General features: G+C 35.8%; 3 protein-coding genes across 3 annotated transcripts in view; 1 reads left to right on the top strand and 2 right to left on the bottom strand.

The window, feature by feature from the left end:
* LOC117103859 (DNA replication licensing factor MCM3-like) overlaps nt 1–1,558 on the bottom strand; it is a gene marked incomplete in the record, with an annotated part of 19,808 nt that extends 18,250 nt beyond the window's left edge. The window contains 2 exon segments of the mRNA XM_033244479.1: nt 723–824; nt 1,369–1,558. Coding sequence (XP_033100370.1) covers nt 723–824; nt 1,369–1,437 — 171 coding nt within the window.
* A 104-nt stretch (nt 1,559–1,662) lies between these two features.
* On the top strand, nt 1,663–6,557 carry LOC117103839 (tRNA-splicing endonuclease subunit Sen34-like). The gene is made up of 6 exons (XM_033244459.1): nt 1,663–1,808; nt 2,457–2,594; nt 3,382–3,476; nt 4,162–5,056; nt 5,909–6,064; nt 6,206–6,557. Exons 1-6 carry the CDS (start codon nt 1,739–1,741, stop codon nt 6,391–6,393), a joined length of 1,542 nt encoding a protein of 513 aa, XP_033100350.1. The 5' UTR covers nt 1,663–1,738; the 3' UTR covers nt 6,394–6,557.
* A 1,477-nt stretch (nt 6,558–8,034) lies between these two features.
* LOC117103851 (F-box only protein 5-like) lies at nt 8,035–11,867 on the bottom strand (the record flags this gene model as incomplete). Its single annotated transcript, XM_033244469.1, is given in 5 exon segments — nt 8,035–8,581; nt 9,152–9,316; nt 9,528–9,624; nt 10,196–10,941; nt 11,702–11,867. Coding segments are annotated over 4 exon segments (1,230 nt in total). The 5' UTR covers nt 10,918–10,941; nt 11,702–11,867.
* Between the last annotated feature and the right edge of the window lie 3,020 nt (nt 11,868–14,887).

The raw sequence follows: 14,887 nt of genomic DNA, 5'->3' as shown, positions 1-14,887 counted from the left end.
GTAATATACTGTAGACTGAATTTTATATAATCAGTTTATCCAGCCCTCTCATCAGGATTTTTTTAAAGAGTGGGGAAATTTAAAAAAAATGTTCTCCTCAAAATTTTAAAGGGTGTTGCACAAAATTCTAAAGGGAGGATGAAAGCGTTGCCATTTTTTTATAGTGTGACAAGACGTGGCATGGCACATGTCCTACATTTTAAATTCATTTACTCAATACCTTCAATTTAATCTAAATGTAAAATATCATCAATATGTAAACAGAAACAAGTCATTAAATTATAATAAAATATTTCATTGAACAAAATAAATAGTCGATTGGGGGTCAGATCTATTTAAAAGGCAACAAGTGGGTATATCATTTTCTTCTATCTCTTCCGTTATCAATAAAACCAAGTGATTTTTTTTTAAACCAAAATCCAACAATAGAGGGGCCCAAGGAGGGACTTTCACGGGCAGCGAGTCTGACCATCTCAGCCCCACCATAGCCATATATAGGCCTATTTGGGGCTGAGGTAGGATATTTATGATTATGGCACCTACAGTAGAGATTGGAAATGACACTCTCAGACCTAAATTTTAATTAAATAATTTTTCTTTCTTCCACATTTTATTACCAATTTGAAAAATGGGGGGCGGGGAGCAGACATGTGATGTACTTTACTTATTGTTATAATAGTATCACTTATTTTCTTTGTCATTCTATTGTACCTTTGTGCTCTCTTTGGTAGCTTTCTTCGTAGATCATTGACATTCACAATTAAACGGTACTGGTTGTTCTTTATCATGTCTCGTACTTTGCCTTGATATGTGCCTTGGTCATTCTGCCAACAATGAAAAAAATATTGTTTTAAATGCTTTATCTACCATGTCAAACTATGGACATGAACAGATCTATAGCCAGGCCCTAGGCCTTATGCCTAGTTGTTGAGGAAGAGCTTTTTCGGTGGTATAGCCTAGGCCTAGCTAGCCCTATGAAGTTAGGCCAGGCATAGGCTAAACCTTCAATCTTGGTTTCAAATCTGTGACAGCGAACAAGGATTTTTTTTTATAAAGGCTAAAAAACACCTAGGCCTATACATTGTCATTTCGTTTTTGCATAAACATTTTTAAAGAACCACCCCACCCAAGCCCTAGGCCTACTTAGGTTAGCCTAGGGGCATAGGTCAGATTGACAACTCTCAGGTTAGGCCTACCCAGGCTTGCACAACAATTCTGTCATGTCCATTAAAAAACAATCCATGTCATCAGTGCTTGTGCAGCACATCCCAGGCTGGTGACTGGTCTAGGCCTAGCTAGGCTTACTATCTAGGCCCTATATGGGCCTAGGCTAGACCTCCTCCTATAAGAGGCCTAATTTCTACTCACATCATCATCTAAGAAATCTAGATAATCTCTCTGATACTCTCTAAGTTGTTGATCCACATCTGTATCCATCCTTATATTATTTTCTTCAACTAAATTTGAAAAGAACAGCAAATATTTCAGCACAGCTCTTCAATTCCCAGTGTACCCGTGTGTACAAAAGTTTCTTACCGCGGTATGGCTCAAATTCGCGCTATTTCACCACGTGATACTTGTGTTTATGCAAAGAGGGCTTTAAATAAACCGACTTCTATGATTGGCTACAGCGTCAAATCTAACAACGCACAAGTTAAGAACTAACTGGAGGTAAAAGGTCAAGATCTCCCAATGTTTTGTTTATAATGAAATTTGAGAATACGATGCTCTGGTTATCATGGAAAATGAAGAAAAGTTAATTGACCTGCAGTTATGTAGCGATAAAATATTGGTCTGGAAAGCAGACGGTAATGAAATAAACGTTAAGTTGATACAATCTCAGGGATCGAAAAATGTCCCCGCCTCTCTTCTTACCTAGGACTAGCTAACTAAACTAGGCCTAGGCCTAGGCGAGGCTTGTTGGGTAGTCAGGTGCCCGGAGACAGTCAGTAGCTGCCGTGTATACTCTATTACTAGATCTAGGATATGCCTACCTACCTAGGTCCGTTGAGAGAGTTGAATTGAAGGTTGATATATTATATAGCTGCACAACTGTGTACTCACCCCTACACTACCATGGTCTTGGTTCAAATCTTCCAAACTTTCTGAATGTTATGTTTTGTAGCTGGAGGCTGAAATAAAAGTAGTAAGACCTTCGAGCAAAACTGTTAGGCCTAACTATCTTTACACGCAATTCGGTAAATAAGGGCTGATTCCGCACAGATTTTGCCGAAAGCTAGGCTTACTCTTAATAACCAATGTATTATGCGCTAGTTACGATTCTGCGCGCCTATTTTCCTAGCGATTTTCTGCGCAATTTTCAGCTAGTTTTTGAGGTAAAGTCCATGTAATCAAAATACTTTACAGTATGGTAGACATATTCTGTTATAACACAGATAATCATTTCCCATATAAATATTAATAGTTTTATAATACAATTTTCATTTTTTTTATAGATGTTAGGACAATACGAGATGAGCACCATATAGTGGGAAAGCTGATTGGTTGCCTACCAAGAACTCCGCAACAGAACTTACAACTTGGTCTTCCCCTACAACTTCTGCCAGAAGAAGCAGCAGTATTGATCGAATATGGTAGGTTAAAGTTAGCACTCTAATTCGCGACCACCTTTAAGACATGAAAATATGGGGTTCGCTAAATAGATTTTCATCAAAAGATATCAGTTGGTACTTCAAAAAAGGGGTTGCGAATTAGAGGGTCTCGAAAAAAGAATTTCAGAATTAGAGGGGTCTTGAATTGAAGGGCAAACTGTACTTCAGATTGTTATCCTAAATTCTATTGATATTAAAAATTTGTATGCATTTTTTACTATATTCCATCCAGTGGTGGCTCCAGACATTTTTTGACAGGTTTCTAAACCAAGAGTTTTTGATCTAAGTCCCTAATAAAATCCCTGATGGGAGAGATTTTATAGTTCAGGATGGCCCAAAATTATGCTTTTTGACCACAAAGAGTCAGTGGCATAGTCTTGAAATGGGGAAAGTGATATGAGATGTTTTTAACTGCTGTACTAGAGCGTGCAGTTTTTGCTTTGAACATTTTCTTTGGTGGAAGGAGACGGGGGAAACAAACTTTTACCTCAGGCGGGGGGGCGGGGGAGTGTGCGTCCCCTGCTCACCCTTAGATACACCACTGCAAAGTGTGTAATGAAATCTTGACCTTGCAATTTGTCAGCTTATTTCTAAAGATTGCATAAGGAGGGCAGCTTCATGGAATAGAACCTAAGACACAATGGTCTTTATGGATCAGTGCATCAGCTGTGCTATGCTGCCCTCTGTAATTGTTGAGTGAACGTGATGTTGGATATGAAAGAAATAGAAAAATGTCTAAACCTACAAAATTTATCATTTTACTCCACAGGGGTCGCTAGAATTATAAAAATAAAAATTGCAACACCAGGTGCTGAAGATGTTGAGAAATTTAAAGAGGATAGACAGAAAAGTTTTATGGAACAGGTTTGAATAAAATTTTATAAATTAATTTTTATAAAGGTCTTAAACCATTAGTGCATTTCATTGTGGATAGGGGAGGACTTACTCCTTAACAAGTATATTCACAGTAAAAAATAAACACAAGCTCATATCTATGGAGTTTACTAATGTGGACGCCCAAAAACGTGGGTCAAATTGAAGTGCTAGTCTCAGTGATAGTACATAATCCGGGACAACTTGAGAGTGTTGGACGATGTGACACTGTCGGTGGCGGTCTGAACGGATCGTCATAAGTTCCAAAAATTGATCCATTCTTCATAAAATCGTGTCGGCCGTAGACCGTAGAGCACAGTGAGTACCCAGTTTAAAACTGTCCTGTTACCTGTTATAAAGTTATGGTATTATATTGATATTTTATACCCAAAGCATATTCTCACTTTCCTCAAATATATTATATTATCCTATATTTCAAAATTTGGACATTTTCATACACTAAATATGCCCTGCACATTGCACGCCTGCTTATGGAAAAACATGCAGGCGCAAGGTCAATGTGATTGACCTAGGCTCCCAGGAATAATAATTATTATTAATTTATTTTTATATTTTCGCTTATATTTTATTTTATTTATATTTTGTATACACACAATACCAAGCCATTATTGAGTGTCACCCTACACAGACACTTACTAAATATGTTTTGTTTCAGAACCATATTTACAATTTGGAGAAAGATTCTAAAAAGGCAGATATTTTGAAGAAAAATCAATCATCCTTTGGTAAGAAGAAGAAACAACTAAGAAAGGAAAGAGCAAAGAATAGAAAAATGCTACTCGGAGGACATATAGGAAGGCCAATCGGAGAGAGCCATGCATCCTTGCTGTTAAAAGATTCTAGCTTAAGTGATGACCTAAAAGATACCAGGAAAGCATATGTGAACAAGGAAGGGTTGCCTTCAGACAAATCTATATCAGAGGGTATTGAAAACTCAGAGATTACAGAAGATGCTGGAATGGTCAAAATTGAATCAGTTGGAGTTGGAGAGCAGGCAGGAAAGATTAATATAGATGACAGAGGAAATAGTAGTTGCAATTTAGAACGTCTTAGCAAAAGTTGTAAAAGGGAGGTGGACAAGGAAGATTCAGAAAATAATGTGGCTAATAAGAGACAGAAAGTATTGGCAGACCAATTTGAAGATGGTCATGAAGTCTCTGGCAATAATATTACCACATGTAGTGAACAGAATATCACTCAAATTGAACACAGAAAGTTACAGAAGGGTGAAACTGAAAATGTACCTGAAAATGGCATCAAAAACAATGATTCTGAAAAAATGATGGATGTTGAAAATTATGCAAATGTAACAGATTCAAGTGTAAAAGAGAAAAAACAAACGGTTGACAATATTGATAGCAAGTTGAACTGTAGAGATACTGTTTGTGATGGTTTACAAGACAATCCAAGTTGTGCTGCTATTGTTGGAAAGGATTCAAAGAATGAATCCGTGGTTAAGAATGATAGTGAAGAAGAAGAAAAAAAACATGGAGAGGAAGAAAATAACACCAGTAAAGGGCACCGACAGTGCCTGATACATTTACCAACATGTAAGCAATTCTAAAAATGTTTGGGAATTATAAGATTGATGTTGGTAAATTAATGGTGAGATATGTGTGTGTAGATCAGGGTATCGGTTTGCATAGATTAGAGGTTTAGTAATGTAGATAATTATAGGGCCAACTAAAAAAGTACAGTGTTGTATAAGATTATGGCTTACAGTGGGGTGGGGTGGGTGGTGCTGATGGAGTAGCAACACTATCCTAGGGGGGCCTCCTAAATCCTCCCCTGTACAGTACTGTATGCTTAACTACCGTACAGTATGTGTGATGTATTTATTTTAAGAGTAATAATAGAGAAATTCAATTCAATTTTATTATGCTTCAAATGCCATCAAGGGCCAATATCCAGAAACCATCCTGGTTTCTGCCGTTTCTGGGATTTGCTACCGGGAAAGTGGAAGGTATGTGCACTTGCAATTGCTCCTTATACAGAGGTGGTGCCATCTCTCGTCAGGAACGGCACCTTTGTAGGGACAGCGTCCCTCTCCCATCCCGTAGGGCGAATCCGGGCATCTCTTCACTGCTATAACAGTGAGGCTATATTTGAATTTCTCATTTGGGATACAGTACTTGCAATTTCCCATCAGTGAGTGAGAAGAAGGGGGCCCTACCTATAGGCCCAGCCTATTGGAGTTGGGATTTAATCTACATTTGGACCGAAATTAGGACCGCTTTTCTGATGCGCTGAGCGCCATATTTACAAACTGATTCATTTTTCTGATCTGTTTGGTAGGCCTTCCGATCCGGTACTTGAAGATGCAATGGTTTGGTTGGGTAGTACTATTAATAATGAGATTTAATACGGCTACTGTTTAATACACAACATTTTTATTTGTGCAGGTGCTGCTAAATTTGATAAAATCCCTTTGGAAGAGTGGAATTACCCATCTTCAGATACAGAGTGGCTACGATTCCTAGTATTCAAGCATTTCTGGGAAGAGGGTTACTACTTGACTTGTGGAGGAAAGTTTGGTGGAGACTTCTTAGTATACCCAGGTAGGATTTTCAGTTATGCATTAAAAGGCTGAGTCTCAAATGGTAGTACTGTATAATACCATGATAATACAGTGATACTTTGATCTTTACAATACCCAAGTTCATTAATTTTATCATATCTGTTTATTTTTCTCTTCCTAGGTAACCCCATGCTTTTCCATTCATCCTTCATTGCTATTTGTCGCCCTCATAGTGAATCGTTCACTGCACGAGAATTGGTTCAGTTTGGTCGAATGGCATCAAATGTGAAGAAAACTGTGATTATATGTTCATTAGATACACAAGATAAACTAGTATTTACCTCTGTACAATGGACAGGAATATCATAGCCAGGTAACAAGAGTGAATGTATAAATGCAGAGGAAACTGAATGAAGAAATAGTTTTTAAGTCCCATTCTGAAAGTGGCTGTTTGATAAAAATTTTAATAAATAATGTTTGTAAAAACAACTACCCACTGTTAACAAGAGAAATAAATTTGCAAGGAAAACCAATTACGATTGTTCAAAATAATGTTTATATACTTATTCTAGCGTTCTCTCTGCATTTTTGGCTTTCATAAACCTATAGGAGCATGTGGTTTGGTGTGTAAGGTGTTGGACTTCCGATCGTGAGATCGACGCTCCTCACATTGCTTGTGTCCTTGGGCAAGGCACTTTGCTTACGTTTCCCTCTCTCCACCCAGGAGTATAAATGGGTACCTGGGAGGATGATGTGGCATTGCAAGTATTAGTCTATTGGCATTAAATTATTCGCACGACTAGGAATACTCTCCCAGGGAGTGGAGGAGGTTGCACTTTGTGCTGGTTTGATTATGGATCCGATGACCAGGGGTAATAATAAAGAACATCGCTAGAGTCTTGTATCCTTAGCAAAAGGCGCAGTATAAATCTCTATATTATAATAAATTTAAAATATTAGTGTGTCCCACTCGCTCACATACCTAAACTGGCTGCTGATATGCAGGTGCTTACTGTAATTTTTCATTTGGAGCATTAGAAAACTGTTGACAATGTTCAAGTTTACTGGCATTTTAACCCAACTGTTATTCAACATCAACTATGCGCCTTTACAGCAGAAACAACTCGCAACCGCTATACTAAAACTGTAGGAATAGTCACTCACACATCACAAGCCTGGTTTGTTTACCCACAGTAGGTCACACGACTCCTATCATAAAATTTGTCTATTGGAGTAGTAGGTTCCAGGCCCTAATTTTGGGTTACTCACTCTTTATTGCACGTAGTGCGCACCATACCTAATTTAATTTGCGTCCCATACTCGATTTCTTTTATTCCGTCTCTAAATTAACTTTCTCGTTGGTGGCGCTGTCCAGCATGAGAAAAATAATAACAAATTAGAGACTATTAGAGTAGTGTTTAACATGCTAAGCTATGTTTGTTAAAATGAAAGAGTAGGATCAATGGCCACAAATAAATTGAAAATAAACAACATTTTTAAAAACTGATTTCAACAAAATATTTATTTCAAGTGTACACTGTAAATACTGTATATAGTCAAAGTGTATTGGAAGACTGCATTTTACAGAGAAACATTTAAATTCAAAAGTCTATTAGCAAATCACAAATTTATACAAAGTTTTATGAAACCACAAATTCAATAAAATATTCTTGGGTCATCATCTGAAATAATTTCGTCTAATTTAATTACAAAACAGGTCGCCAGCAACCTAATTACTGTTACAATACATCAAATAAATACAATATACCGTACTTGAAGTATGTGAAAAATTCTCATTGGTAAACAAATTCATTCATAATTTACTGATTTTTAAAAACATTATAGGAACACTCATTGCATATTAATCATTATCAGTTCTTAAACATCAATACAAATTGTTAACACTTATCTGATTTAAACAATACATCAAAATACTGTTCCACTCCTAACAAGAAATAGTGCTTTAAAGTGGCAATTGTAGAAACTATTATGGAGCACATCATACTGTAATAATAGTAGAATACTGACAAATGCTGTTTAAACATGTTTTAAAGCACAAAATATGAAAGTATTCAAAATATTTAGATTTACCAAATACACAAATAAATTTTGATCAAAATACACATTCAGTTCAACAAATTTGAAAAACATACATTTTTACATCTATTAAAATTTTTTCAATACAATTCATGTTTAACAATACAAAATTGTCAATACATTGTCTAATTTTTAATAATTCATGAAGTAAGCTACAGTAACAAACCTATTTAATTATACCCTGGAGTTGAAATAAAAAAAACTACAGGGGTGGTCAAAGCCGTCGTAGATTGCCTTTACTACTTTTACTACCGACTACATTACCTTTCTTGGAAATGCGCCTTGGGCTAACTTTGCAAGGGGTGCCCCTGTGGAAGTTTGTATGACAGGAAACGCAAAAGTCAAACATACAAGATCGGCGTTTGCAATTTCCACGTTGTCTATTCATACTAAGTTTTGCTGGAGAGCAGCATCGAGGGCACTTAGATAACGACTCGTCAACCAGAAGATCTGACGCAGCCTACAAAATAAAAAATATGTTTTATTATTAACATATTTAATTTCGTCTACGTAATAAAGTGGTGGCAGTGGTAAATGCTATGTAAACTTGTGTTTGGGAAAGAAAAATCTATTTACACTTAGTGCAGAGTGCATAATTTTTATTGATCATAGAGTCTATATGGAATGTTCTATTGTATAGTAGGGACAATTTACACTACACTATTATTTTGTAAGGTTTAATGTACAAAATGCAGTGTACAGTATTAGTGCTTTAGACGATAAATTTTAACAATAATGTTATCAATAATTGGGCACTAAGAATAATGTATAACCTGAATAATAAATAGAATATTCATTCAATGGGAAAGAACAGTGATTGGTGAAAATAACTACAATAAAATTTATCATTTTAAATGATTGAAGAATGAAAATTAATTACAATAGACCAATTTTGTGATAATGACTATAAATATCAGAAAAAAATAACAAACAAATGTTCAACTTATGCAGTCACAAATTGACGGTACATCCCGTAAAATATCAACCACGTAACAAAATACATTATTAAATACAGTAATACAAAACTCACCTCTCTAAACATGTTATGCCTTCTAGTTGACAATTGGTTATTTAGGGAAATTTTGACGGGTGATTGTGCTATACATTCTCTATGTGAATTCTTACGTTGAACCTCTTTCAATGGACAATTCATAGATGTTGTCTCTTTCACAACTGCCGTTTTCATGTGGTTTTCCTGTGAAGTATCAAAGGAAAATTAAAATTATTAAGACAATATTAATCTTAAGTGCAAAGGAATACGAGAGGGAGTACACAATGCGTCGCTAAGAGTGATGAATGAATTACTAACTTTCGTGAATTATTTATAAGCCTTGGAATTAACAGCGTCATATAATAATATAAACAAAAACAAGTTTAAATTATGTTTTTTTTAAAACCATGCTTACTTTATTCTTTTGAGAGACTGTTGATTTTTTCTTCATATCTTGAACTAATTTTGACTCATCACAGAATTCTTTCCACGAACTACATACACAGGACACACTGAAAGAAAAAATAAAAGAACTTGAAATTGAGTCGAACTGCATGTTGGCAGTCACACCTATCTTACTGTACCTTCAAATATCATTAGGCCCAATACAAAAAAATTATTAGTTTATCTCACTCATGCGCATGTCTTTTATGGTATTAAAAAAACAAATTTTTGAATTTTTTGTTTGGAAAAAAGTATTATTTTTGAAATTTTGTTTAGTACTGTAAATAGTTAGATATTATCTCTATCATGTTTTACTTTGAATATCAATGCACCAGCAAACAACCCAAGGGTAATATTTGGCTTTAACATAATAAAAAATAAAAAGCCTCCCTCCCTCATAACTTTTCCCGCCTAGATAGGGTGATAAACTAATATTTTTTTTATAGGGCCACCTTATTGATTCAATCCTTAAAAACATGGGTGATTTTCTAATTAAAAAAAATAATTTACTTTCCAGTAGGGCCTATTATATAGTAAATCTGGATTTAACATAAAATTATGTAATAAAATGTAAACAGAATAATCACATTAATAATGTCCTGGTATGATTCACTGGCAAATGTTGATGTGATATTTTACCTTTGAAGATCATCGGGAGATAAGTACGATACTATTTGGTCAACGATGTTAGGTTCAACATTTAACAACTCAGATAAAATGTCACAATGTCTCAGGCCCATCTTCTTGCCAATTAAAAATGTACTGTCCATAGAGCTTGATATGTAACCACTATCAACCAGGGAACTTTGTTCAAATGACGATGAACTTCTAACCAACATAACTGATGATGATAGTTCTTGAGATTGTGGTGCAGTAGAATCATCAACACCTGAACTGTATGATGATGTCACAGATTCTATAGTTGTTTTACATTTTTCTTTACTGTTTTCATTATTTAACTGCTCTGGTTCATAAAAAAGATTCTTTGCAATGTCTTCAAAATATAATGGATCAATTTCTGGTTTGGTGAGACCACTGATGTTGATTTCTTTTGTTTGGATCGGCGTCAGCCATTCGTCATACATGAAAGACTGCGAGCCTGACCTCTCGATTAATGAATCTAACGAGAGGTTACGGAATGACCATGGTGTACTTGTCAGTAGTGGTGAATCTGCAGCTGTCTCTTTCAAACACCTTAAATGAAGTGGTGATGCAGCCCCTATTAATGGCAAGTTCTTTTTTTCTGGTGTACATGGCTGACTCAAAGGCCAAGATTGACTGCGTTTTGACAGATTCCTCACTGATAATGCATCTAAGGAAGGTAGCCGAGATCGTTTAATGCAGGACCCAAAAGTATCCATTACTGTACTTCTTTTTTTTTAACACTGAAAAAGATTATTGTAAAAAAAAACATTATATTCAATTCAAAAGACTGGTAAAGAACAAAATCATTATGTGTTGATGATAATGGCACGTAGAAGAAATTATTAGAATATCACTCTATTTAAAAAAAAATAAAAAATATTGAGGGCGGGCCTTAAATTTTTATCGATGAGGAAGAGACTGTTTTTATTTGGCAAGAATATTGTAAATAATGTATAAAAACTGGTTTAATTTTATTGTTTTTTAAAGAAAATGTATTTCCAGTCACAAAATTACATTGGTTTTTTATGCTTTTGAAATAAATGATGCGGTAAACATTTAGTTTTTTTTATTTAAATTTAACCTAAAAATGTTATTTAATAATGAAAATATTTATTGTAAAACACTTGTTTGTTTGTATCATGGTTTGTTAAACTGGTGTATTTGATAACCTAGGCCTAGTCCTAGGCTATAAAATTTTAATTTAAATTTATAAATCCTAGGCCTATCTATACCATATATGATAAGCTTTAATGACTGTAACTAAAGCCTGTGCTATGGCTAGTTCAACGAAATGCGTGCTTAGCACTGGCTTTCGTTGGGTGTCCTTGAGGGAGAACAATAGACAATTATTCGTTAGTTAGTCCATACAACATCCTAGGCCTAGGCTATATTTAGCCTAGCCTAACCAACAAGCAAGAAGGGCTTTTCCAAATTACCAGGCAATTGTCGTTCAGGGCACAAATATTCTCTCAAAATAAAATATATAGATCTGGATTTTACCTGACACTAGGCTATATCTTCAATGAATGTGATGCTGGCAGTTTTCGAAGTGAATTAAAACACTAATGAAATAATCATTTTCCCCACTTCTTCTTGGCGCTCACTTTCTTGGTGTGAACGAATTAATCGCGCTATCTGTCTGCTGCTGCTTTGAATTTTCGCGGACTGCTATATCCTTAGAAATCCAGTCGTCCAATGGTTAAATGTTTAAATCCTATTTAAAACTTCACTCAAGTTTTTGACTCCATTGGAATCCAAATATCTGGTGATGTATCCGAATCACAAAATATGATGAAAATAAGGATAGAAGAAAAAAAAAAAATTATTTGTAATTGCTCTATTCTTTAATTGTCAACAAGAGGCATGCTGATGCAGGCTGGATGCTGAAAGCTAGGTGCGTTGAATGTGAAAGGTCATGTGTACTACCACCCCGGCCAGCCACCATTTCGGCGTTCGCGCACTTGATGAATATTCCAAACTGTTCGGTATTGTTTCATAAATGTTTCATATATTTATAATAATGCTGTTGATATTCTTATTTGTCATGATTTTTGCCAAAATTCAGCCGTGCGATGCCATGTAATTGTATAGATAGTTAGCCTAGGCCTACCACACTCTCTTCCAAAGTTTCAGCTGCTGCGCTGGTTGTCGTAACTAAGGCTGGTCCTGCCTGGCTCCACCGCCGCTGCTAAACTGCCCTGGGCCTAGGTTAAACTAGACAGAGACGACCAAGTTTATAGGCCTAGTCAAATCTCAGCCAAAATTTAATATTATAGTTCTAGCCTAGAATATTTTAAAACATAGGGCGTAGGCTAGGCTAGTTTGCATGTATTGTTTTTTTTTACAGCTTTTTTTATTTTAATTTATTTGTAAAATAGGCCCTGCGCCTAGTAGGCCTAGGTTGGTCTAGCCTAGATTATTTCATTGATTGGCCATTTATATGATCATAAATATGATGATGTCTGACGACCTTATTAGTTAATTTTTTTTAAGGGACAAGTCTATTACAGTAGGTGTCCAGCAGTACCTGTTTGTACTGTTGAAAAAAAGAACAATAGGTACACATTTACATTAGGCCACGAGAATGAAAGTTGTAGGTTTTCGTCCGAAAAATTTTTAAAACACATGAGGCATTTTTTTCATTTTTCATTATTCAATATTTTTTTTATATTGATGTCCACAAGCCGCGGCATTGGTAATTTTATTTATTCCCCAAAAACAATGCTTATAGTCATAAAATGTACACTAGCCTATAAAACAGATCCTTTTCTACATTTAAGACCTCTTTAAACATACGAGATTTCCTATTGGTCAGAAAGATCGATTTGACCCGTAAATGACCTCAGCATTGATCGGCAATCATGGTGCGATGTGGCCAGGCCTGCTTTCGCTTGGTGTTTGCGACGAGCGATCAGTGATGAATAGATCGTTTTTCTGTCTGTTTACGACTTAGAAAGTCCGTTTTTTAAAACGAAGTATATTTTTTTTTCAAAATAATGAACTTTTCAAAATAATGAAAATTTTCGTGCAGTAGCTTTTTAGGCATGCGGGCGGTGGACGCAAACCTACAACTTTCATTCCCGTGGCCTTACTACATAGCTTTATATACTATATTCATAGTGGTCAGTGGCGGCACTAGGATTTCCCGAATAGGGGGAGGGCAAGGTCCCTGACAAGGGCATAGAGGGCGTGGTTGGACGGCGCTCAAAATCTTTGGAAAGTGGTCCAGGGGGTGAATCCACCCAAAGTATGACAATTTAGAGGTTTCAAAGGCTTATTCAATCGAGTCTACTATTATGTAGGGCCTGCAGTAACTTAACTGTTGCTGAGTACATTTCTGTATTAAATTATGATGTAAATACACTTTATTTTTTATAGATTGAATTCAAATAGCTATTAACAAAGCATTATGGAGCAAGCTAAAGATGGGGCTGCACCTCCACCTCCGAGACAAGCAATGATCTACATATGTGGTGGTAAGATCTTATCTCTGTCCATGCTATCAAATTGTAAGGGTATGATATGACATCACCAGACCCTTATATGGATGTATGTAATATGATATCATCATGATGCATATGAGCCCTTCACTCAAATTTGTCACATACTGTAAAACATGATAGTGTGGATAAAACTTAAAGGATAACTTTAGTAAAACATTTGGACACAAGTTAGTGCATGAGTTAACCTTACGTAATAGTAGACTTACGTGAACTTCCTCACCTTGCTGACCAGTGGTATCTACAATGAGGCTAAACCACCATCGGCAGGTGAAATCTGTGTTGGCCATGATTAAACCAACACCCCCCCCCCCCCTCCCTTTTCTAAAAAAAAAAAGAAAAAGAAAGAAATTTTTAAATTATTTTGCATAATACATCCTAAAACAGCTTAAAATGGCCAAAATTGCCAAGCTTCTCTAGGCACCAATAGTTCCCCTACACCTCACTAGAGATTCACACCCTTTGAACCCCTCTGGCCTTTTATATAAATTTTCAGAACAGCTTAAGCCACCTCTGAATGCATTCTCCCACAGCTGCTGGCTGTAGTTGGCACACTCAGAATTCACTCATCTCAACCATTCACACCATCATACAGTACATAAAATCCTTAACATTTCAGCATATATTTTTCAATTCTTATTTTAGTAAAGTTTTTTTTTTTTTTTTGTTGACAGAGTGCCATCAAGAAAATGAAATCAAACCAAGGGATCCTATTAGATGCAGAGAATGTGGATACAGAATAATGTACAAGAAAAGGACAAAGAGGAGTATCCTTTACAATGATATATATATAGTGTATATTCATATTCAAATATTTATATAGCGCCTTTCTCTGCAGGTACTGCAAAGAAAGCTGTATTCAGCGCAGGAGCAAGCAACCCCACCAGGTACCCATTTATACTCCTGGGTGGAGAGAAGCAATGCAGATAAAGTGTCTTGCTCAAGGACACAAGCGAAATGCACAGCGAGGGATTGAAACCCCGACCTCAAGGTTGGGAAACCAAACCTTTCACGCTGCGCCAAACCACTTATACATTGCAGTAGTTTGCCTGTTGGCTCTTTGAAAGTTGAGAAGCCAAGCAATCTTCTTTGTTATATCGAACAATTAAGTCCACAATAATGTTGAAACAAATTAATTGAATGTATCAAAAAAAAAAAGAAATCATGTTTGATGTTTATAATAATT

The sequence above is a fragment of the Anneissia japonica genome, unplaced genomic scaffold (assembly GCF_011630105.1).
Source record: "Anneissia japonica isolate Jap-2015-1 unplaced genomic scaffold, ASM1163010v1 scaffold1065_len1792383_cov172, whole genome shotgun sequence".
Classification (NCBI taxonomy): Eukaryota; Metazoa; Echinodermata; class Crinoidea; order Comatulida; family Comatulidae; genus Anneissia; species Anneissia japonica.
This window is presented reverse-complemented; position numbering and strand designations above follow the sequence as displayed.